The 22,632-nt window shown below is 35.5% G+C and overlaps 1 protein-coding gene across 2 annotated transcripts in view; it reads right to left on the reverse strand.

Moving 5' to 3' along the window:
- The window catches only part of OTULINL (OTU deubiquitinase with linear linkage specificity like), a 39,194-nt gene extending 17,254 nt beyond the window's left edge, over positions 1 to 21,940 (reverse strand). Inside the window, exon 1 of one of the 2 annotated variants that reach the window (XM_074279112.1) lies at positions 21,669 to 21,940. In XM_074279112.1, coding sequence (XP_074135213.1) covers positions 21,669 to 21,729 — 61 coding nt within the window. In that variant the 5' untranslated portion in view covers positions 21,730 to 21,940. Of the gene's footprint in view, positions 1 to 21,641 lie in introns of both variants that reach the window. The other variant, XM_074279113.1, reaches the window with a different exon arrangement.
- Positions 21,941 to 22,632: the final 692 nt, after the last annotated feature.

The following is a 22,632-nucleotide window of genomic DNA, read 5'->3' on the forward strand; positions in this document are numbered from 1 at the left end:
AGATTACAAGGAAATAAAAAGAAACTTAATTTACATGAGTTTTTGTGTCTTTTTTCCCCCTAAGATAGAGACTCAACAAAGGTTAAATTAACCCTAATTTAAATATTTTAGCAAGTTTCATAAAACTATACAACAATAATAACTATAGTTAAATATGTGTCAATTTTTCTTTACACTTAAGGAAGGGAAAGAAAAAGGAATAGAAGAGGTCTCTTCTCTGGTCCTTAGTTTGCCTCATGTGGGAAATTAAGGGTTAAATTAGTTGTACTCTCTAAAGTCCCATCCTCTTCTATGAGAATTTGAGGAATGAGGGAAGGAAAAAGAAATAAATTTAATTGGAGAGGGAAGATGAAGCAGCAGGGAAAAAAAAACAACAACACATAAAATTATGCATAGAAAAACAGAAAATAGAATGAGAGAGAAAGGATAGTGGAAAAGAAAAAGGAGTAAAAGGTGTATAGAGGGGCCCCAGAAGTAGTAGGTAAGGTGTTTGCCACATCTTGAGCTGTATAACAAAAAATTCACCTTTTGTCCAAATTATTGTGGACTGGGGACAATTGAAGACTAGGAGTTGGAAGGTTTGTATTTAAATACAAGTGATAGAGGGCTATCTATCACTATCATCTAAGAGAAAAAAAAAATTTATTCTCTTAATGTAAGGCAAAGGGGCTTATGGGATAATGCTAATATATGCTCACACATCCTCAAAAGGGGAAATGATGTCAAAGGGATTTGGGCCCAAACTGAAAAGGAACTTATCCCTTTACTTAATCAAAGTAGACTAATTGGTGGGTCAGATTTTAGTCCAGTCATACAGGAATAAAGAAAAGACCTAATTGACTACCTTGCCTCGGTATATAGCCAAGGATTGGGAAAGCTTTCTGAGGAAATTTCTTATTAGTTAGAATTGCAAGGAACCTTTGCCTTCTTTGCCTTCACCTTCATTTTATAGGAAAAATAGATTCTGAAAGAACTTTTCCAGTGTTATAAGATGACAAATGGAAGAACTAGGCACTAACATCCAGTTCTCCAACCCTAAAACCCATCTTTTCTGCTAAATCTTGTTTTCCTCCAAGACCCCCTCCACCATGGCAATTGGTGAAGCTGTTCAGAGAGGACTTTCTATTAATATACAAGAAAATGGAACTTGAAATAAGTGTTATTGGCTCTTACCACTCATATATATGTAGCCATTTAGCCACTGCCCCAAAATTTTCAACTGTATTTATGGGGTGAAGAACAGGAAAGAGAAGTTTAGGAGAGAATATTCTGGGCTCCAAAGCAAAGACAGTGGACAGTGGAAACCAGATGTAATCATTCTTCATTTTGAACCTGTCTTCTAAACTACAGTTTTTTAAAATCTGTCCTATAAACCTGCTTATTTGTTTTGTGTATGGAATTTGCTGTTCAGTCATTTCAGTTGGGTCCAATTCTTTGTGACCCAATTTAAATTTTCTTGGAAAACATACAGGAGTGGTTTTTGATTTCCTTCTCCAAATCATCTTATAGATGAGGAATTGAGACAAGCAGTGTTAAGTGACTTACCCAGGGTCACACAACTAAAAGGTCTGAGGCCTGATTTGAATTCAGGAAAATAAATCTTTCTAACTCCAGGGCCAGTACTCTATCCTCTGTGTCATCTAGGTGACCATCTATAGAATAATCAGAATAATTATAACTAATCACTAGCAATTAAAGAATCCATAAATCAGTTTGGAGGAAGGTGAACAGAGCAAACTAAAAGAGCCCATCTCAATAGGGGGAAGAAGTTTAACTTTATTAATTAAAAAAGATATAAATTTTTCTCATAAAAGTTCAGACCTTCTAGAAATCTATCCATCAAAGGGCCCTAGGTTGGGAACCTCTAGTTAACTAAGTGCTAAACTCAGTGGTTTCAAAGTGCCTGAAGGCCTGAAAATGCTCTCAAATCTTTTAAAATCTGAGAGCACTGGGGAAAAGTCCTCTTTACTAAACCAGCTATAATCGTGGGATTAATTCTAGTTTTGCTTAATGTTATTAAGCAATCATTTAGATAGCCAGTTCATTGAGTACTGATATCAAAAACATAAATCTGGGACAAGTTCTGTAGATGAAGAATAAGCCTGGGCTAAGCCTGGGCCAGACTTGGACAAAGAAGGAAAGATGGAGCTGAACTGCACTAGAGAAATTGCCCAAATTAATGATCCCAAGTATTGCCCAGTTCAAAGACTCCTCTTTTTAATACAAATATCTTTGGAATAAAGGCATGGGATTGAGAATTTTAGACCACCACAATATATACATAAGCAAAATGGTTGGTGACAGAGATGAGTGAAGAGACAAATGTTGGGTCAAACAAGCATCACTATATCCAGTGATGACAATAGCAAAAGAGTAATGAAGGCATCACTGTGGAATTGTATGATCAAGAAAAGGAGTCAGTCAAGTAGCAAGACTGAAGGATAACACATATCCCAAGTGCTACATGGATATCCCTTAAATATTAAATAAAGACTAGAAAAGATATTACTAATCTAGGGCCCACTGATGGATAGATTTCAAAAGGTCTGTGAACTTTGATGAGAGAAAATTATATCTTTATTCAATATAATTGGTTTCTTTACATTTTAACATGCATTATTCTGAGAAGAGATCCATAGGCTTTTTAAAGTGTTAGAGGAGTGCATGAGACCAAAGGAGGTTCAGAAGCCCTAACCTGGAGAAAGGCCTCTAATTGCTTGGGTAGAGGCTATAAAGTTCAATGAAAAAACAAACACCTACATTATCAGGACAATGCATACCTTGTCATGTAGGGAATCTCTCCATCCTTGAGCTTACATATCACTTGAAATATTGAAGTAACTCTAGTATCTACTCTTGGTGATAACTCAAAACATGTTTGTTTTTTTTTTTTTTAATCTCCATTGTTCAAAATCTTAAGATGTTTATTTCCTTTCTTTGGCCATATCTACCAGATCCTCTCTTGAAAAACAAAATGTAAAAAATTCTACGTACTTAAAAAGTCCTTTATTCATCCTCTAGTCTTTAGCTCATTATACCTTGCTTTTCTCTAAAAGGCACACACGTGCACACATGCGTGGGAACACGCACATGCGTGGGAACGCACACATGCACACCCACACACACAATGGCAGGATCAGAAGTTCTCTGAGAAGGCAAGTGAAAGCTTAAAATTCAAGCACTGGATTAAAAAAAAAAAAAAAAAAAAAAAAAAAGCCTTTTCTCCTCCTTTCTCCTAGTCCTTCAACTTACCCTAGGGGATTGGCAACCTTGCCTCCACATTAGCTTAGTAAGCACATTTTTTTTTTTTTTTTAACAATTGAGAAAGGGCCCTGAAATTTGGGTTAAAAATCCCCTAAGTGTGAGGTACCCTAATGCCAATGCATCCTTAAATACTTAAAAGTGTTCTTCAGCCAAAGAAGTTTAGGAATTATTTATTTCTCATGGCAAATGTATCCTCTGTCCCCCATTTATATTCCTATTCACCTATCTCCAAAAGGAAAGCTTTAAAATAGTGATAACTTTTTTTAGATTTTAAGACTACAGGAAGAAAAGGTTTGGGCAATTGGGCAATTTTGAGCAAATCTCTTAATTCAAAGATTCACAAAAAATTCAATAATGTCATTCAAAATAGTATCAAACAACTGAATGAAATAAAATGGGATTTAAGTTATTAAAAGATGGAACAGATGTTTTGAGGTCATGAAACTGAAAATAGTTGGAAGAGAAATTACTTAGCACTAACCTAACTTTCTGGACTTTGCCTCCTCTCCAGCAACATTATTCCTACAGGTACCCTGTCTTCACCTCCCCTTCTTTTCCATTTCCCATTAATTAATTTTAATCTAATTTCTAATTAACTTTACTAATCTAGAATGTAATAACTTCTTGAGGTCGGGAACTGTCTTTTTTGTTTGTATTTGTATTCCCAATGTTTAGCACTTAGTATCTGGACCATAACTGTTGAATATTCTTTATCTGTTTAATAAAGACAAAGAGAATAGTATAATTATGGCCAAATTAACCACCATTCCACATTCTTGAAATAACCTGAAACAAAATGAATAGGAATTTTTTATTTTTTGCAGAAAAATTCATGAATATTCTAAACATTGAAAAACATGACAATACTAAAAGACAATTTTTTTTCATAGTTTTATGTTAGAGTAGGATCACAAATCTAAAGATTTAGTGGTAGGAGGAACTTCATGTCTTTAGACATGAAGAAAAAGAAGTACAGAAAGATGATGAGATTTTACAGCAGTCCTACAGGTGAGTAGAAGAGATGGTATTCAAAGTCACTATGGGTCTCTGTGTCCCCATTAGTATAGTCAGGTTATTAAAACTGTATATAGCTAGGTAGTGCCGTGAATAGAGCCTGGAATCAGTAAGACTCATCTTCCTGAGTTCTCAATTATTAGCAATGTTACTCTGGGAAAATTACTAAACCTTGTTTGCCTCAGTTTTCTCATCCGTAAAATGATCTGGAGAAGGAAAGGGCAAACCATACCAGTATCTTTGTCAAGAAAACTCCAAATGGGTTATGAAGAATCAGGTATGACTGAAATGACTAAACAATAAAATAGCCCCTACTTCTTAAAATTGTTGTGAAAATCAAATAAGATAATAATTGTAAAACAGCACAGTACCTGGCACATGGTAAGTACTACATATATGTTAACTCTTATATGTAAAATCATGTAATCTCACTATTAAGATTGGCTTCAGTGAGTACTCTTAAACTGAGTCATATTCTGTCACGTGGTAGTATCTTTGTATTAAAATGTTTGAAAAGTTCCAATCACTCAGTAATTATATCCTGAAATTAAAATACTTTTATCTTGGAAAGAATGACCAGTAAGATTTTCAGTAGCAAGTTTTATCATGAACCCACTGCAGGTACTGATAATCTGATTACAGGAAGCAGCATGTTTTATCTGACATTTATGTGAAACTAAGATCAAGAGAATCAAGTTAATGAATGGAATAGGGATCTGCTCCTTGACAAAAACGTTGAGAGGATTTTTTAAAAACAACCTTATAAGTTCAATATTTCCATTACCCTTTTGCTGAAAACACACTCCTAAAAGACATTCAAGTCAGCCTATCATATTTTGAAAAACAAAAAGCTTGATTTTTTTTCCTCATTCCTTAATAGTGGTCTTAAAACTTGGGTACAGAATGTCATAAAACTTCTGTTTACCCAATGATGGGTGGGGTAGACTTCTCATTGTTGGTGATTTCTAATTTCTTTACTATTATATGACACAAGAAAGATACATACAAAAAATAATTCTAAAATTTCTTTGATCTTGGAAAGATAGCACACCAACAAATATTATAAGTAAAAAAAAAAAAATCTAAATTAAGCATTTTATAGCCTCAGCTACAAAGAGAAAATCCAGGAAGAGTGATGAAAATGAAGAAAAAGTGGTAGCTAAGAAAATCCATCACATCAATCTGTTTAAAATTTGGTGGAGTCTGAAAACTTAGTTTCATAAGTCTCTGCTTTCTCAATTTTGAAAGTACATTCTTAGGGTCAATATTTCCTCTTATTTATTCAGATTTTTCAACCAGAAGAGATCTTATATTCTGATATCCCCATTTTAGAGGTGAGGAAACCAAAGCTTGCTAAGTTGTATATGTGGTTTGTACACATATTTGTGGCTTGCAGAGACACATCTGTCAGGGTAATGGTGGTTATTTATTGCTCAAAAAGGTTTGCCTTACAGAGGTTTTTTTTCCCAGGTTTGCCTGGGGCTTTGCTCAAAGCATACCGTTATATGAAAATCAAATTTCATTGGTTCAGTTGACACAGTTTAAGGAACTTTGTGGCAAAGACAGAAATGATTGGGGGGTGTGTGTGTGTGTGTGTGTGTGTGTGTGTGTGTGTGTGTGTGTATGTTTGTGAAAGAAAGAGAATATAGACAATATCTTTCCTTCTTCATGTAAATAACCATAATTAAAAGTTTTAACTGCATAAAGTAACAAATAACAATACTGCAAATGATAACAAGACATGTCATAAATCACTTCTTCCCTATGGGAGTACTAGAGGCCTACAATTTCTGGGTTAAAATATACCTACCCATGTGTGAACATATGCATTTATGTAACTGTACTACAAATAGAGGAAATTATAGACTTAAACCCATATGTACCTATATACCTCTTGGACAAATCATTAAGTTCTCTGGGCCTAAATTTCTCCATCTGGAATACACGAATTCTAATCTTAAAGGAGGAAAATGCTTTGTAAATTATAAAGTGTTATGTGACACACATACACATACACACACACACATATAGACACACAAACACACAAACATACATATACATACACAATGTGTTCTAAAAGTCTTAGTACTATTTTAAGCTTTACTAAGATTTTTGTATGTATATGTATATCCATACTTTTTTACCATGACAACCAGGGGGAAGAGGACTATGAAAAGCAAAAAGGTAAAAATAGTTTTCTCATCAGGTCTCTGCTTAAGTTCCGGCAAAAAATCCAAGATCATAAATAATCACAATTTCTATCTCAGATAGACACACAGAGCTTTAATCATTAAAAAATCTAGTATTCACATTAAGTATTAATTTGAAAATAAGTAAAAAGATAGTTTTTGGAATTTGTGCTTTTTGAACATATAAGTGACTGTTGAAATGTTTAGCTGCTTAAAATAATAACAATAAACAATAACAAAACAAATAGTATGTTTTCAATTACCATTAGCAAACACCAATTCTTCAGAAGTAACTTTGAATCATAAAAATATATACTATGTTTAATGTTAGTAAGTTTCTTTTTTTTTTTTTTTTTTTTTTTTTTTTTTTTTGCTCATGCAAAGCTGTGATTTCATTGACATAAAGCACTCTCAGGGAGGAAACTCTTTCTATTAAAGCAGACCTATACCTGCTTTGCCACATAAAGAGTTGCTGGGTTCACTGACAAGTTACAATATCACACAGCCAATACTATGTAAGGCTGAACTTGAATTCAGGTATCTTCACCAGGGAATTAGTTTTGTATATGTTATGCCATGCTGTCTCTCAATAAATTAAAGATAATTTCAAAATCTGTTCTATATAAAATCCTGAAAGACTTTTGTGGTTTGTTTCCATAGTCACATAAATTCAAAACAAGGAAAGAGAATAATATAGTAATTACTGAGGGGTTCGTCTGCTCCAAAGTATGAGGCAGTTGGTGGAGTCATGGATGGAGCTCTAGGTCTAGAATCAGGAAGACTTGAATTAAAATCCAGGCTCTGACACTTATTAGTTGAGTAAGTCACTTAATCCTCAACTGTAAAATGAGGATAACAGCATCTACCTTCCAGAGTTTTGGTGAGAATAAAATGAGATATTATTTATAAAAAGTGCTTAGCACAGTGCCTGGTACACAGTCAATATTCTATAAATGCTTATTCCCTTCTTTTCCCTACTTTCATGGGCAATGGGCTAGGTGTCAGGAGACCTGGATTCTAGTCCTTGTTTGATCTAGTTAGTGATTTGCACAATGTCAGCTCTTTCTGGACTTTAGCTTATTCATTGATAAAAATATATTTTAGAACTGGATGATTCCTAAAATCTCCTTTGGCCTAAAATTTGGTAATTTCCCATAAACCATCTAAATTTCACATCATTCAGTAGATTATTTAGGGAATGATGACATATATGTACTTTATGATTCTAAACTATTGCAAAATAACTCTGAAATTCAACTAAAGCCAAAACAATGACTCAAAGACTGTAACAAGGGGAAAGACCTCCTCAGCTGTTTCCAGAAGATTTATTGTGTGTTGACCCAAATCACACAAAATTTAGTAGCATCATCCTTAAGCCGCATATTATTAGTATTCTAGGTCTTTTAAATCAAGGAGTTCCCAAAGGAGTTTCATTGCATAATATTTCCTAAAAATCAAGTCCTACAATGGCAGAAAACAATGTTTTTTGTATTGTTACAAGAGCAGGTTCAATGAAGGGAAGAGGGAAAGATGGCTTTGTCTCTCTGTTCAGAAATGACTTCGAAATAAAAACAAAAGGCATCAAGGAAATTTATTTTTAAAAAATTAATGTTTTAAAAATACCTAAAATTGATCAGAAAATAAAAACAAAGGTAAGCATAGGATAATAGATGGTAGGAATGCTAATGTAGGATCAAAATAAGACAGCACAAGAACATAAATTCTTTTCCTACCAGAGCATATTCACTGAACAGCTAAAAAGAAACTAGTAATCATTATAGAATAGAAACAACAAACTTTGAGTAGAACCGAGCTTATTATTCTCTCTCACACATTTTAATTGATTTTTCACATTGGTTTTAATGAAGCAACCAATAAGACAAACGTTGTATCATTTGTGTCAGCATTTCAAAAACATGATCCTTGGTTTTATGTTTATATTGCTCTGGTTTCAGTTTCAAATTGGGTAGCCAGCTTGAAGTTTAGTTTGGAGGGAAGGATTAAACTCACTTTTAAACATGCCAAATCAAACGCAGTCCAGCTCTTCTTGTCTGTTCAAATCATTGCAATCTGGAGTTTCATTTTTAGAATTTCAGTTTAAAGTAGTGACTTTCAAGCTTTTCCAGTTCTGAATCATCCCATTTTCCTTCCTAAGCATTTCCATCACTTTAAATAAACCATTCTGGAGAAACAGTGACACTCCATTCTTCCACTCACACCAGGGAGGATGAAATGAAATGGAATTCCTATCCCTGCCCTCCTGGGCTCTCTACTTCTAGAAAAAAACAAAATCAGCCAGTTTTTCTTAACCAGAGGAGACTGTTAATAGAGCCCAAGGAGAATTTCCTAAATCATGTTGTATCTACTTCTAACCTACTTCCTCAAGCTATTCAAGATTGATTTTTGTAGACTAGAGCCATGGAAGGAGAAAATGCACATAGCAGTGCAATATCATTAATTGAATTATTTGTATTAATCTCTTATCCATCTATTGACTATAAAGTCCTTGAGAAAAAAAAAAGTCTCTTTTACTGCTTTTTGTATCCCCAGTATTCAACCCAGTGTCAGGCACTTAGTAGTTGCTTAATAAATAGTTAATTACTGATGACTAGATAGTAAGCTTCATGAGGGCAGGAAAGTTTACTTTCAAATCTCTATCTTTCTCAGATTACTATCTAACCTACTATACAAAAAGCTCAGATATAAGCTTGCTGTTGAAGAAAAAGAGCATCAGAGGAGATCAGAAGATATGGGTTCAAGTCCTAACACAAGACACTTATTACTTGTGTGCTGTTAGGCAAGTTCCTTAATTTCCATAAATCTCAGTTCTCTCCTGTGTAAAATGAGGGGTTTAGACTAGATGGTTCCCAAATTGTTTCCTGTTCTCAATCTCTTTTCTTAAACTCAATATATCTAAAACAAAATTCATTATTATTGTTTGGTAAGAAATGACCAACAGGATGATTTCAGAGAAGCCTGGAGAGACTTACATGAACCTATGCTAAGTGAAACAAGCAAACAAGACCATTGTACATGGCAACAACAAGACTATACAATGATCAATTCTGATGGATATGGCTCTCTTCAACAATGGATTGATTCAGACCAGTTCCAATTATTCAGTAATGAAGAAAACCATCTACGCCTAGGGAGAGGATTGTGGGAATTGAGTGTGGACCACAGTATAGCATTCTTACTCTCTCTGTTGTTGTTTGCTTGCATTTTTGTTTTCCTTCTTAGGTTTTTTTTTTCTTTCTTTCTAGATCCGATTTTTCTTGTGCAGCAAGATAACTATATGGATATTTATACATTCACTGAGTTTAACATATATTTTAATATGTATTGGAATACCTACCATCTAGGGGAAGGGGTGGGGGGAAGGAGGGGAAAATTTGGAGCAGGTTTTGCAAGAGTCAGTGTTGAAAAATTACTCATGGGTATGTTTTGTAAATAAAAAGTTATAATAAAACAAAACAAAACAAAATTCATTACCTTCCCCAAAAGCCCTCCTCTCATTCTACCTTTTTTTAATTCTGTAGAAATCACTACCATCTTTGTATTTACCCATATTCAAAAAGTCATCTAGAAAGTCTCCTTCCTTACAACTTGTATCCAATCAATTGCTAAGTATTGTTGATTCCACCTCTTCAATACATGTCATATTCTCTCTTGTTCTTCAGTTGTTTTAGTCATGTTGGATTCTTTGTGATCCCATTTGGGGATTTCTTGGGAAAGGTACTGGAATAGTTTGCCATTTTCTTTCCCAGCTCATTTTTCAGATGTTGAAATTGAGGCAAACTGGGTTAAGAGACTTGTCCAGGGTCACATAGCTAGTAAGTCATCTGAGGCTAGATTTGAATTTAGGAAGATGAGTCTTCCTGACTCCTATCCTATACTACCTAGCTGCCTCCTCCATATCCTCTCTACCCATTCCCTAATTCAGAATTGGTCACTTCTCATCTGGATAATTATAACAACCTCTACATTACCTCAAGTCTCTTTCCTTTCCAATCTATCCTCCATCCCAGTGCTAAATTGATATTCTGAAGCCATAGGTCTAGTTATGTCACTTCTCTGTCTAAAGAGCTCCAATGGGTCCTTTTTGCCTTGATGATCAAAATCAAACTTCTTTGTTATACATATAAAGCCTTTCAAAATCTGGCCCCAATTAACTTTCTAGTTTTATTATACATATTCTTAGTAAGCGCACACCAACCACACTGGTATTTTTGCTGTTTTTCACATAATGAAATTCCATTTTCTATTTCTGTGCTTTTACATAGGCTATCTGTCATATCAGGACTCCATCCTTACTATGCTTTAGCTTCTTCTAAGGTTCAGCTTAAATGCTCAACCTATTGGAAATCTATCTTGATCTACCCCAGTTGCTATCATCCTCATTCCAAAAATATTTTGGACTTATTTCATTTTCTCTATTTGTATTCTTGTATAGGCTATAATTTTCTAGGGATCAGAAACTATTTCTAATTGGTTAATATTCCCAGATTGCAACACAGAGCCTGACACACAGTAAAAATATAATAAATGCTTGTTGAATTCAATTGTAGTCCACTCAACCAATCATTAAACATTTGACTGTTCTTATACCAAATTCCCTTTGCTAGAAGAAACATTCTAAAATTCATGCCATTTTACTTGCTTCTAGTTGTGCTTCTCCATGAAAACATCCAGAACCAACATCCTCAGAGAATGAGACTAATAGATTAATAAGGAATATTCAGCCTCCAAAATTCAAAACTATGCTGGTTTCCATAGAGACTTTTTAAAAAGGAATTGTTCAAAAGCATTTTTGCATGTAGAAAGAATCATTTGCCAAATGTTTTAGTTGACAGATTACAATGCTAACAAGCACAATATTTCATATGATAACAAAACACTAGGAATTCTTATCCTCTAATGATGAATCTCAGTAATAGCACTTTTAGACTAGTGTCTACAGTATCCTAGAAGTGAAAATAAACAAAATTTTGTTACTTTCCTAGCTTAAATCTATCCATTTTAGCAGCTAATCAAATAGAAAGATAGAAAAGGGAACTAAGGAAGGAATAAAATATTGCTAGAAAGCTAGAGTTTTTTTTTTTTAAGTATATGGAAAGTTGCTTTTTTAATCTGTTGTGTGGCTGCATTAAAATTTTCCATGAAATAAGCAGCTAGTTGGATAAAGGTCCAAAAGATCATCTTTAATAATTAACCACTTCACAGATTTCCATTCTGTCATCTAACATTGCTAGAGAACTTTATGGAGAAAAAAAGCCTGAATCAATCTTTCTTTCTTTGAAAAGATAAACTGAAAGTTAAAGCTAAGCAAGATTTGAATTTTTTTTTCTTGATAATACTTCTGTTCCAGAGTCATAAACAACTGAGAATTATTAGCTATAATGACAGCTATATAACAAGAATAGTCGAATTTTGCTTTTAAAAGCCAAGCTGTGGTATATGAATGTAATGGAATCTAACTATTGGGCAATTAAAAATGATGAGCAGGAACACTGGGAAGCGAATGTAAATTGTTAGCACTACTGTCTATCTACCCAGGTTACTTACACCTTCAGAAGCTAATAATTAATGTGCAACAAGAAAATGGTATTTACACACATATATTGTATCTAGGTTATATTGTAACACATGTAAAATGTATGGGATTACCTGCCATCGGGGGGAGGGAGTGGAGGGAGGGAGGGGATAATTTGGAAAAATGAATAAAAAAATAAAATTTAAAAAAAAAAATGATGAGCAGGCAGATTTCAGAAAAACTAGGAAAGACTCATATGTAATGGTGCAAAGTGAAATGAACCGAACCAGGAGAACACTGTACACAGTAACAACAGTGTGTGATGATAATAATTTTTCTTGCCAATACAATGATACAAGACAATGGTATTCATGTTTGAACATGTTATCCACATCCAAAGAAAGAACTGATGGACTCTAAATGCAGATTGAAGCACATTATTTTCACTTCTTTGTTTTCTTCTTTTTGGCCTGTTCCTTCTTTCATAACTGTGATTAATATGGAAATATGTTTTACATTATTGCATATAGATAACCTATATCAAATTGCATTAGGGAAGGAGGGAGGGAGTGGTCTTGTGTTGGAGAGAGCTATCTGCACATAGAGAGAGTGCCATGGCTACTGAGTGTGGATCACATAGTATTTTCACTTTTTTGTTGTCTCATTTTTTTCTTTTTGATCTGATTTTTCTAGTCCAGCATGACAATTGTGGAAATATGTATGGAAGAATCGCACGTTTAACATATATTGGATTGCTTGCTGTCTAGAGGAGAGAGTGGGAGGGGAATGGAGGGAGAAAAAAATTTGAAACATTTTGGATTTTGAAAAGTGAATGTTGTTTTTATACTTCAATAACAATACTGTATGAGAATGTATTCTGATGGAAGTGGATATTCTCGACAAAGAGAAGATATAACTCAGTCCCAATTGATCAATGATGGACAGAAGCAGCTACACCCAAAGAAGGAACACTGGGAAATGAGTGTAAACTGTTTGCATTTTTGTTTTTCTTCCCAGGTTATTTTTACCTTCTGAATCCAATTCTCCCTCTACAACAAGAGAACTGTTCGGTTCTGCACACATATATTGTATCTAGGATATACTATAACATATTTAACATGTATAAGACTGCTTGCCATCTAGGGGAGGGGGTGGAGGGAGGGAAGGGAAAAGTCAGAACAGAAGTGAGTGCAAGGGATAATGTTGTAAAAAATTATACAGGTATATGTTCTGTCAATAAAAAGTTATAATAAAAAATTTTTTAAAGAGCACAAAACACAAAAAAGTGAATGTTGAAAACTATCTATGCATATATTTTGAAAATTGAAAGCTTTAAAAAAAAAAAAAGAATGATATTAGTCTTAAGGATCTTCCAAGAAAAAAAATCAATTTGTTTTACCTCCAAAATCTGTCTTGAATTTGTCTCCTCATTCACATCAAAACCAATTTCATTAAGACCTTCATTACCTCCTAATTGATCTTTCCCTATTCTCTCCCCAGTCCAAAACATCCTCCAGAGAGCTGTCAAACTAATATTTCAAAAGTATAGACCTTACTACATCCTTCCTATGTTCAAAGGTTTTTTTTTTTAAATAACTAAATAAAAAATAGAGATCTCTGTCATTTAAAGTCCTTTGCAGTCTGGATTTAATTTAAGTTTTATGTCTGATTTCACAGTGTTTCCTCTCATGGACTAAAATGAACTGTTATTCCCTGGAAGCTATACCCAATCTCTAACTTCCATGCCTTTATATTGGCTGTCTCTTAGACCTAGAACCTTTTCCCTCCTCACCTCTACCTCTTAGAAGCCCTGCTTACTCAAGGCTTAGTTCAATTGAAAACTCTTACATGATCTCTAAAAGAAGACTTTCTTGTCTTAGCATCCCACCTCCACTATATAATTATTTTCTATCTTTATCTTTCATATATTTTGGATTTTCTTATATAACTTCTGTCCCAGAGTCAGATAGTATAAGAATCTTTCCTCATTGGTGGAAATGAATAGCCTGCACTACATGAGGGGTTAAGTGAAGATGGGGAGAAAAGTAGGGCTCTAGTCTAAATCCTCTTCTAGATTCTTCAAGGGCAATGCTCTTTAAGAATTTTCAAGTACCACTCCTCTCTAGAACTCTTCAAGCTTTAGTATTTTTTAGTCACTTTGAGTACTTCTGGCTTCTAACTTTAAGAAGGAAGAACAGTTCAGACTGTTGATGGAAATGACCCAGGGAAGAGATGAAAGAGATGGTCAGGCAGTTTCCATCATGTCCCCATATCCATCTGCTTATGCTAGAGAGTTTGGGGAATTTTCTCTTAGTTAGGTAAGATCTAGGACTTTCTATTTTGGTTGAGTTGAATTATCTCTTTCCAAAGGGAGAGTTCATTCATCTGTATTGTCTAGTATATATTCTCCTAGATATACTTCCTATAGTTTCTATTTTGCTATGATTTAGATAAATGGGTTTCTTTGATCTTCTTTCTGCATATCCAGTGTGGAAAGGGTGTTTGGTGAGAAAGGATTTGTCTTGGATATAAAACTTATAGTCCTTCTTCACTTCAAATAACAAAGCATTCAGAAATTAATTTGAGCCTGATATATCCTTTATATTAATAATATTTAAGGGAGCAAATAAACATAATTATATCCTAGTACCCTCTCTTTCTAAGGAGAGCAGAATGGCCTCCAATCCTAACTTTCAAACTTTAGGACTCTAATTTTCCTGTCATTTTGAGTACTTCTGACTTCTAGATTTGAGAAAGAAGATAGAAGAAGTTAACCCCACTTTAGACTATTGACAGAAATGTCCTGGGAAGAGATGGGAGGTAAAGGTATTATTCATCATGTCCCTCTGAGAAGAAATGAGTCTTCCTTGGAGAAGGGTGGAGGGAGAAGAGGTTAAAGATGTCTATTCTGTATCCCTTTAAGCCACACAGTGACAGTTCTTGATACATGTAGGCCCTCCCTACTATATCTGTTATTTTTCCCAGTAGACTATACTTTCCTAAAGGGCAAGAACTGTTTTCATTTTTGTTTTTATATACCAAGCAGAGTACCTGGATGTAGTATTTGTTTAATAAGTGCTTGTTGAATTGATTTAAATTGATTTTTAAAAGTTCAGTGTTTCCATAAGACCTCATACTAATTTCTAAAGGAAAGAGCATTGCAAATAGCCCAGTGAGGAATCCTTATCATTATCCCCAAGTGTTATAACAATAAATATGTTTGTGTGTAAATTACTTAGGACAAGCAATAATTCCGATATAGCTTCTTTTGTGACAGCAGTGATTATAGGTGTGAGCGTCTAATGAGATTAGCTCAACATTTGACCTTACTAGATAAAACTATGTTGAGATGATTTTCCCACCTCTAATTAAGTATCTATTAATTGAATGTAAGATTTTGTGGCATAGATGTGTTTCACTGCTCCCTTTGCTACATTTTTTAATTCTGTGTTTTACTTTTTAAAAAAATGCAAAATTTGTGGCTCTTAAAGAACACATTTCATTGACAGAGATATTGTAGTGTCTATTTATTTAGGGAAATCAAATATCTCAAGGATCATTTGTGCCAACAATAAAACTGTATCAGTGATATAAAGTGTAAAGAAAAGGTGAAAAACAAGCAGAATACTAAGAACTGAAAAACCATTGCAATAAAACAGCTTAATTAATCTTCAGGAAAAAGTTGTTATTATTTCTATTGTGATTAAAGTTTGAAGACATTGAGAAAATTAAGGGGAAAAATGCTGCTAACTGAAGCAATGAAGGAAAAAATGTCTTGGGAAAACAATAGATCTGAGTATTAAGTATCATAAAAAAGTAATTTTTCTTGATGAAACATTTTTTTATGTCAGGCTATCTTAAAATCATTGTCAAAAGTTCAGGTGAACCTAAGAGATATGGGCATCTTTATCAGATTGTAAAATAACCACTCCAAAATAATATTTCAGCAATTTTTAAAATTTTAGGGGAACAGAAGAGAACAAGCATTTATAAAACACCTACTGTGTACCAGGTACTATGTTAAGCACTTTACAAATATTATCTTATGTGATCTTCACTTACCTGAAAGGTATGTGCAATTATTATTAACTTGATTTTGCATATAAGAAAACTGAGGCAGACAAAGGTTAAATGACTTGCCTAGGATCAAACAGCTACTAAGTAATCTGAATCTGGATTTGAACTCAGGTCTTTCTGACTTGAGGCCCAGAATTTTCTCTCCTGAACCATCTAGTGGCTTTTTGGGCCTGGAAGTCTTCTGATCCAGAAGTTGTTACATACTTACAGAAATTCTCAAATGGTGCTAGAATACTACAATATGAACTTGTATCATGACACATGTCACAAAAGGTTAAGAAATAATAAAGAGAAGATAATGAATATGCTTCAATAGCCTGGGGAACTTGTCTACTTTAATGAAAAACCTAAAGGCTATAATGAAGAATAGACTCAGGAAATGAACTGTTCATCAAAGGCATGTTTAATATCTAATATATAAATGTTTCATGAAGGATAATTAAAGAATGTAGCAAAATTTTGTTAACTCAATTCCAAATAATTTAAAACAAATGACTGAAACAAAAAGGGGGCATATTATATATTGACTTATTTTTAAAGATGTAAAAATTGATTATTGTATGTCAATAAATTCAATTATTTTGCTTTATTCTGTTTCATTTATATTACCTTATACTTGTTCCCTGTCTATAACATTCCATGCCCCACTTCTACATTTAGCATTGATTTTGGCAAATCCTTTGCCTGGAATGCTTGCCTTTCTTGCCACTTCCTCTTGGAATCTTTAGCCTTTTTCAGATCTCAGCTAAAGTGTCACATCCTCCATAGAACCCTTTCTGATTCCAACAATTAAAATTGTCCTCTCAAAGTTCTCTCTTGCTCTGTTTGTGTATGTATGTATATACATATGTATACTTATACATATTTATATATATGCATATATAATAAAATAGTTAAAATGCCAGATTCTGAATCAGAGAAATGGATTCAAATCCTACCTCCCACACTTAATAGCTATATAAACTAAGAAAGTTACTTAACCTCTGAGTTTTGGTTTCCTCATTTATAAAATGGGAATAATAGCAGCAGGATTGCTGTATGACTCAAATGAGATAATGTGTATACAGCACTTTTTAAACTCTAAAGTATTATTTAACTATGAGATTATTATTGACTCATCTGAGCATATGTTGTTTCAGGTTGTTTGAAGACAGAAACAATTTTGATTTTGTCTTTGTAGCCCTAGCCCTTAGTGCAATGTCTGAGATGCAGTAGATTCTTAGTCTAATGTAATAGATTAATGAATCAATTGTTCTTTGCTCTAAGGGAACTGAGGCAAAAGGAAAGATTTCCATAGAGTATGCCCCTAACCCAGGTCAGTTGCTTTGCAAATATTCAATGTAGCTAGTCACAAGGGAGGCCACTTTAAGCAATAAGAATAGATTGCCACAAATCTATTATTTCTCAAAAAATTTCAAAAAGCAGATGTTATTAAGAATGGATCAAGAGGGGCAGCTAGTTGGCGCAATAGATAGAGCATTACCCCTGAAGTCAGGAGGACCCGAGTTCAAATCTGATTTTAGACACTTAATACTTCCTAGGTATGTGACCCTGGGGAATTCACTTAACCCTAATTGCCTCAGCAAAAACAAAAACAAAAACAAAATGGATCAAGAATACTTTAACAACCTATAGTTGTTATTCTATATTCTATAATTGCCCACTTCTGCAGTTATGTAATTAAAGATTTTTCACTTATAAAAATACTTTACTATCACCTAGCTAAGTATACACTCTGGATATCTTTAAATATATAAATTTATGGTATTTCATAAAAATACACCAATTAATTAGAAATGTGATCTAAAGCAAAGTCATTAACTATATTAAGTCTCAGTTTCTTCATCTGTATCAGGAATTAGATTTTAGTTCTAAAGTCTTTTTGAACTCTTTCTGATTCTAAGATACTCTTAAGGGAGAGGGTGGAGGGAGAATACAGCTACTCAAAAATCTTTTTTATCCAAAGAGCTTTTATAGTTAAGATTTTTATTGTTAATATAACCTAGGGTTAGCATTATCAAAAAATTGAGCCTTGGTTCCTTTCTAATTAAAAAAAAAAAAAAAAAAAGGATAAGGATAAGTAAAAGTTTCTCCTCCCACCCATAGATTAGCGGCCAATTTTAAAATATATTCAATGTCAAACACAACCAGCAAAGCAAAGAAAGTATGCTTCCAGGTCCTTAGGGCTCAAAGTTTTAGAACCTAGTGTGGAAAAGTTTTCCATAACCTGTTTCTAAAATCAATTTTCCACTCTTTCACTTCAACTTCAAACACCACAATGTGAAAAACAAATAATACTTTTGCTGGCATTCTTGTGACCAAGTAGGGAAAGGAAAAAGTCCTTGTTGGTTGGAGTAGTTATGTTCAACTAGAAAACTTTCCTCTTTCCAAAATGACTTTCCCTGGCTGTATCCATACTCTTTTCATCTCTCCTTTCTCTGCCAAAATAAGGTGGAAAAGAAAGAAGTACATAATAAAAAATTCAAATAAATACGCCCACAGGGAAATACTTGGCAAATACTATAATGCCATAAGGTACATACAGACGGGATAGGCAAAAGTAGTTTGTTCCCAATTTTTTTTTAAAGAAGTAAGAAATATGAAAATATATAGAATGTTAAAATAGGGAGAGGTCTTGGAGATCATCTAATCTTTTCCATTCATTTTTCAGATAAGCAAACTGAGGTCCAGTTGACCAAGGTTTATTCAAGTTCAACACAAAAGGAACTAGAATCCAGGTCTTTTGACTTCTAGGAGAATAAGAACAGAACAAGCACTTTTAGAGGGCTTACTATCAAGCATTTCACCAAGCACTTTATGAAGATTATCACATATGATCCTCAAAACAGCCCTTTGAGAAAGATGCTAGTATAGGGCTGTTTTCACTATCCCTTCCTGTAGGATATCATGAACCAAGAACACCAATAATTTTAAACTGCAGCTAATAAGCATAGCCCTGTCCACTGGTAAGGCTCCATAGTCTTCAGTATATGTAGGCCAAATTTTAAGTGATTGCAAATAAAGCATTTCACTAGAGAAAGATGCCCTTAATGGGTTGGTTATCTGTGACAAGACTATAGATAAATAAGATTCCAATCTGTCTCCTCTCACTCCAGCAAACACTTTAAAAATACTTGTTTCACTTTCTCCTTCCCTTTTTCTTTCCTTCCCCTCTTTCTTCCTTATTTGCCTCCTTACTTCCCCTCTCACTCCCTCTAGCAATCTCAACCTTCTTGTACCCAGAATCACAGCACTGTAGTAAAAAAGATAGGTGAAGAAACTTACCTATTAGGTCCTATACTCAAGAGCTAGACAACAATTCTGAGAAAGAGAACTGAAATTTTTAGAAGACCACAAATTTAATAACATTCAAAAGTAAGTCGTGGCAGTCCCAAAATATAGTGCAATCTTAGGATGAATTGAGAGATATAGTATTTTATAGTCTTTTTTTTCCCCCTTGAGGCAATTGGGGTTAAGTGAGTTGCCCAGGGTCACACAACTAGGAAGTGTTAAGTGTCTGAAACCACATTTGAACTCAGATCGTCCTGACTTCTGGACTCTGCCTTGGTCAGATGATAGAATACTAAGGGGCCATGTGCCACCCACGAAGCGCACACACACATACAACAAAATTGTTCAGATTATGAATATGAATAGGTTGGTAAAAGGACATATTATGAGAGCCAGAAACTATGTCTATTTAGCCTTCAGAAGAGAAAGTGGTCAATAAACACCTGATGGATTGAAATGAATTGGAGAAGGCAGAGAAGAAGGGAATACAGTAATTGACATGGAGTTAACTTTTCTTAGTCCCAGAGAACAGAATTCAGAACAAAAGATGGAAGCTGAACCCAGATTTAAATTCCACATTAAAAAAAAAAAAAAAAAAAAAAAAAAAAAAAAAAAGACTACCTAACAATTAGAACTATCCAAAAGTAGAATTGATTGTCTTGGGGATTAGAGGTTTCCCTTTTTTACTAAATAAAGGTCTTCAAGCAAAAAAGTAGATGATCAATAACCATTTGCTTTGATGTTATAGAGGGGATTCCTATGGCTAGATTAAACAGCCTTTGAGATCCCATCCAATTCTGTGATTCTGTTTTTCAAATGTGTTCAGCTTTATTCTCTGTAGGGAAACTTTGATTCAGGGGTGTGGTTTTAAATAAAACTCTTGTTATACTGCAGATTTTTTTATTCCTTCAAGGGAGGAGATTTTGTGCCTGGGCGTGGGGAAGGGGTGAATTTTAGGAACAGCCACAAAACCAAGCAAATAGAAGAGTTCTAAAACCATTTTCCTTTAACTAATTTTCCAATAGTCTGTAGAGAGTTGAAGGAACCTTCCTCCTTCCTCCTTCAGGCTGCCAGCTCATTATCATAGATTTACCAGACCTCAAAGGCCATCTAATCCAACCCATTTTAAATGAGGAAGCTAAGCCCCAGGAAGAATCAAGATTGATTTAAAGTCTGGACCGCTATTAAGTATCTTAGATCTCTAAGATTTCTAAGACCTACTGTCTCTAAGATCAGTGTTCTTCCACACTGCCTCTCTGATCATACATAAGAATAGTATAGTGCCTCTGATTATTACAGTATCTCTGATACAAGTGACAGTCATCTTCCCAAGAGAAACAAATTCTCTTTTTGTTGGGAAAGTAACTTCCTTAGGATTGGGGAAGTGGTTACTCACCCATCACAACCTAAGTCCGAAACAGTTCAAATAGTATGAACATCCAAGAGTTTTGTTATGCAAATACTTTCTTATTTATTAGTCTCATTATTAGACAACCTACTCATTGACTCCTGAGAATGTTTTAGAGGCTCCATCGTTATTGCTATCTCTTGGCTACTCTGATATTTCTCTTTCTTTCTTTCTCTCTCTCTTTCTTTCTTTCTTTTTTTTCCCTTCCATTTCTCTTTTAAGATCCTGCTCTGCCACTGCTACCAAAAGAGTAGGCAGGAAAAGGGTCCAAAGGCACTCTCAGCAAACTTCTCAGGATTTCAGAGCAAGTTTGACGTGTCCCCTCCCTACCCTCTCTACCCTCAGGACAGTCAGACAATAAGTATTTACTGAGCATCTATTATGTACCAGGCGCTGCGCTAAAGAAACTGAGGATTTAGGCACTGCCGCTGCAACTATCGTACCCTTTTGCTCACCCGACTGTCTCACGGCCACTACTGCTGTCACTTCAGTCTCCTTTCCTCCCACCCACCGCCGCTGCCTCTCCCGACATAACTTTCTATAAGCCACCGAGAAGCTTGGCCGACTTGGGACGAGGGGGAGGAGGGGACGCAACTAGTTAGCAGACGCTTCAGCATCAGGCAACGGTGCAGAGACCCCGGAGCGGGGAGCAGCAGCAGAGTCCCATCCTCGCGTCTCCAGGCTACCATCAGCCTCCCTCACCCCACCAAATAAATAAGTAAAGATTCGCTCCCAGCCTCCTACGGAAAGTCAATTCCTGAAAGGAAAGGGGGAAGCCAGAGATTTCCAGCATCTCTTTCTCCTTTCCTTAGAGCCTCAAGCCCATCCCAACTGCCCCGGGAAGAGGCACGGAACGAGCAGGAACCTTTGTAAAGTCCGAGGAGAACGTCACCTGCTGCAGGAGGAAGCTGGTACTTCTCCCGGGCCGGGTGGTGGTTCTTTCGGGCTGCCATCCCAGGCTGCTGGAGGGCAGGCGAGCTCCTTCTTAGAGCCAACTCGGGGAGCAGCCTACCACTGCCGCCTCTCTGCCTTCCATCCCTGCGGGGGCCGCCGGCCGCAAGGGGACAGCGGCGGCCACCTCGGGGATCTCCTCCCCGCTCCTCTAGCAGCCTCCGCTAGCTTCGGGCCGCTGCTCTTCCCTCCTATACGCTTGGTGCGCCGCCCTTCCTGGCCTCTCACTTACTCAAACAGACTGGAAAACCAGCCAATCAGACCCCTCCTTTTGGAAGCGAGAAAGAGGTTGGGTGTGTCTTAGAGCAGCACCTTGTGCTCTTTTGTTGGGGTGGTGGGGCTGCTGAGGGTGTTTTCCTGCCTCGCCCAGAGGTAGGGCTACGTTTCCAACCACTTAGAATACTTGCTCTACTCCACATTGAAGAAGCCCATATATCCTCTTGCATGAGGAAATGTCTCGTGAATCCGCAGCCTCCTCATAGGTAGAACAGACCAGACCTGCTCAGTCTTATCTGGCCCAACCGAGACTGCCCCCGTGGGTGTTTCCTTGTTAACTTTTCTCCCACGTCCATCACTTTTTCTGAATGACTGTTGTGGTGCTGGGTGCCTAGTCTTGGGGTACAGTGGAACGAGCACTGACTTTTCTATCGGTGGGCTAATCCCTATCTTCGACAACTTTCTTTCTACCTGTGTAATTTTGTACAAGTTTTGTACAGCTACAATTTGTTGCTTCTTTGGCTATTAATTTCCTTAAGGAAGAGGCCTGATCAAGCTGGTCTTTAAGGTCCTCTAACTTTGATCCCATGGGCTTTCTAAATGGAAAACTCCTGGGACAGTGCTCAGAATGCTCTTGAATTTTTGTAATGTTCTCTTCCCTGTTACTTATGTTCAATTAAACTAATCTG

The sequence above is a fragment of the Sminthopsis crassicaudata genome, chromosome 1 (assembly GCF_048593235.1).
Source record: "Sminthopsis crassicaudata isolate SCR6 chromosome 1, ASM4859323v1, whole genome shotgun sequence".
NCBI classification, from domain to species: domain Eukaryota; kingdom Metazoa; phylum Chordata; class Mammalia; order Dasyuromorphia; family Dasyuridae; genus Sminthopsis; species Sminthopsis crassicaudata.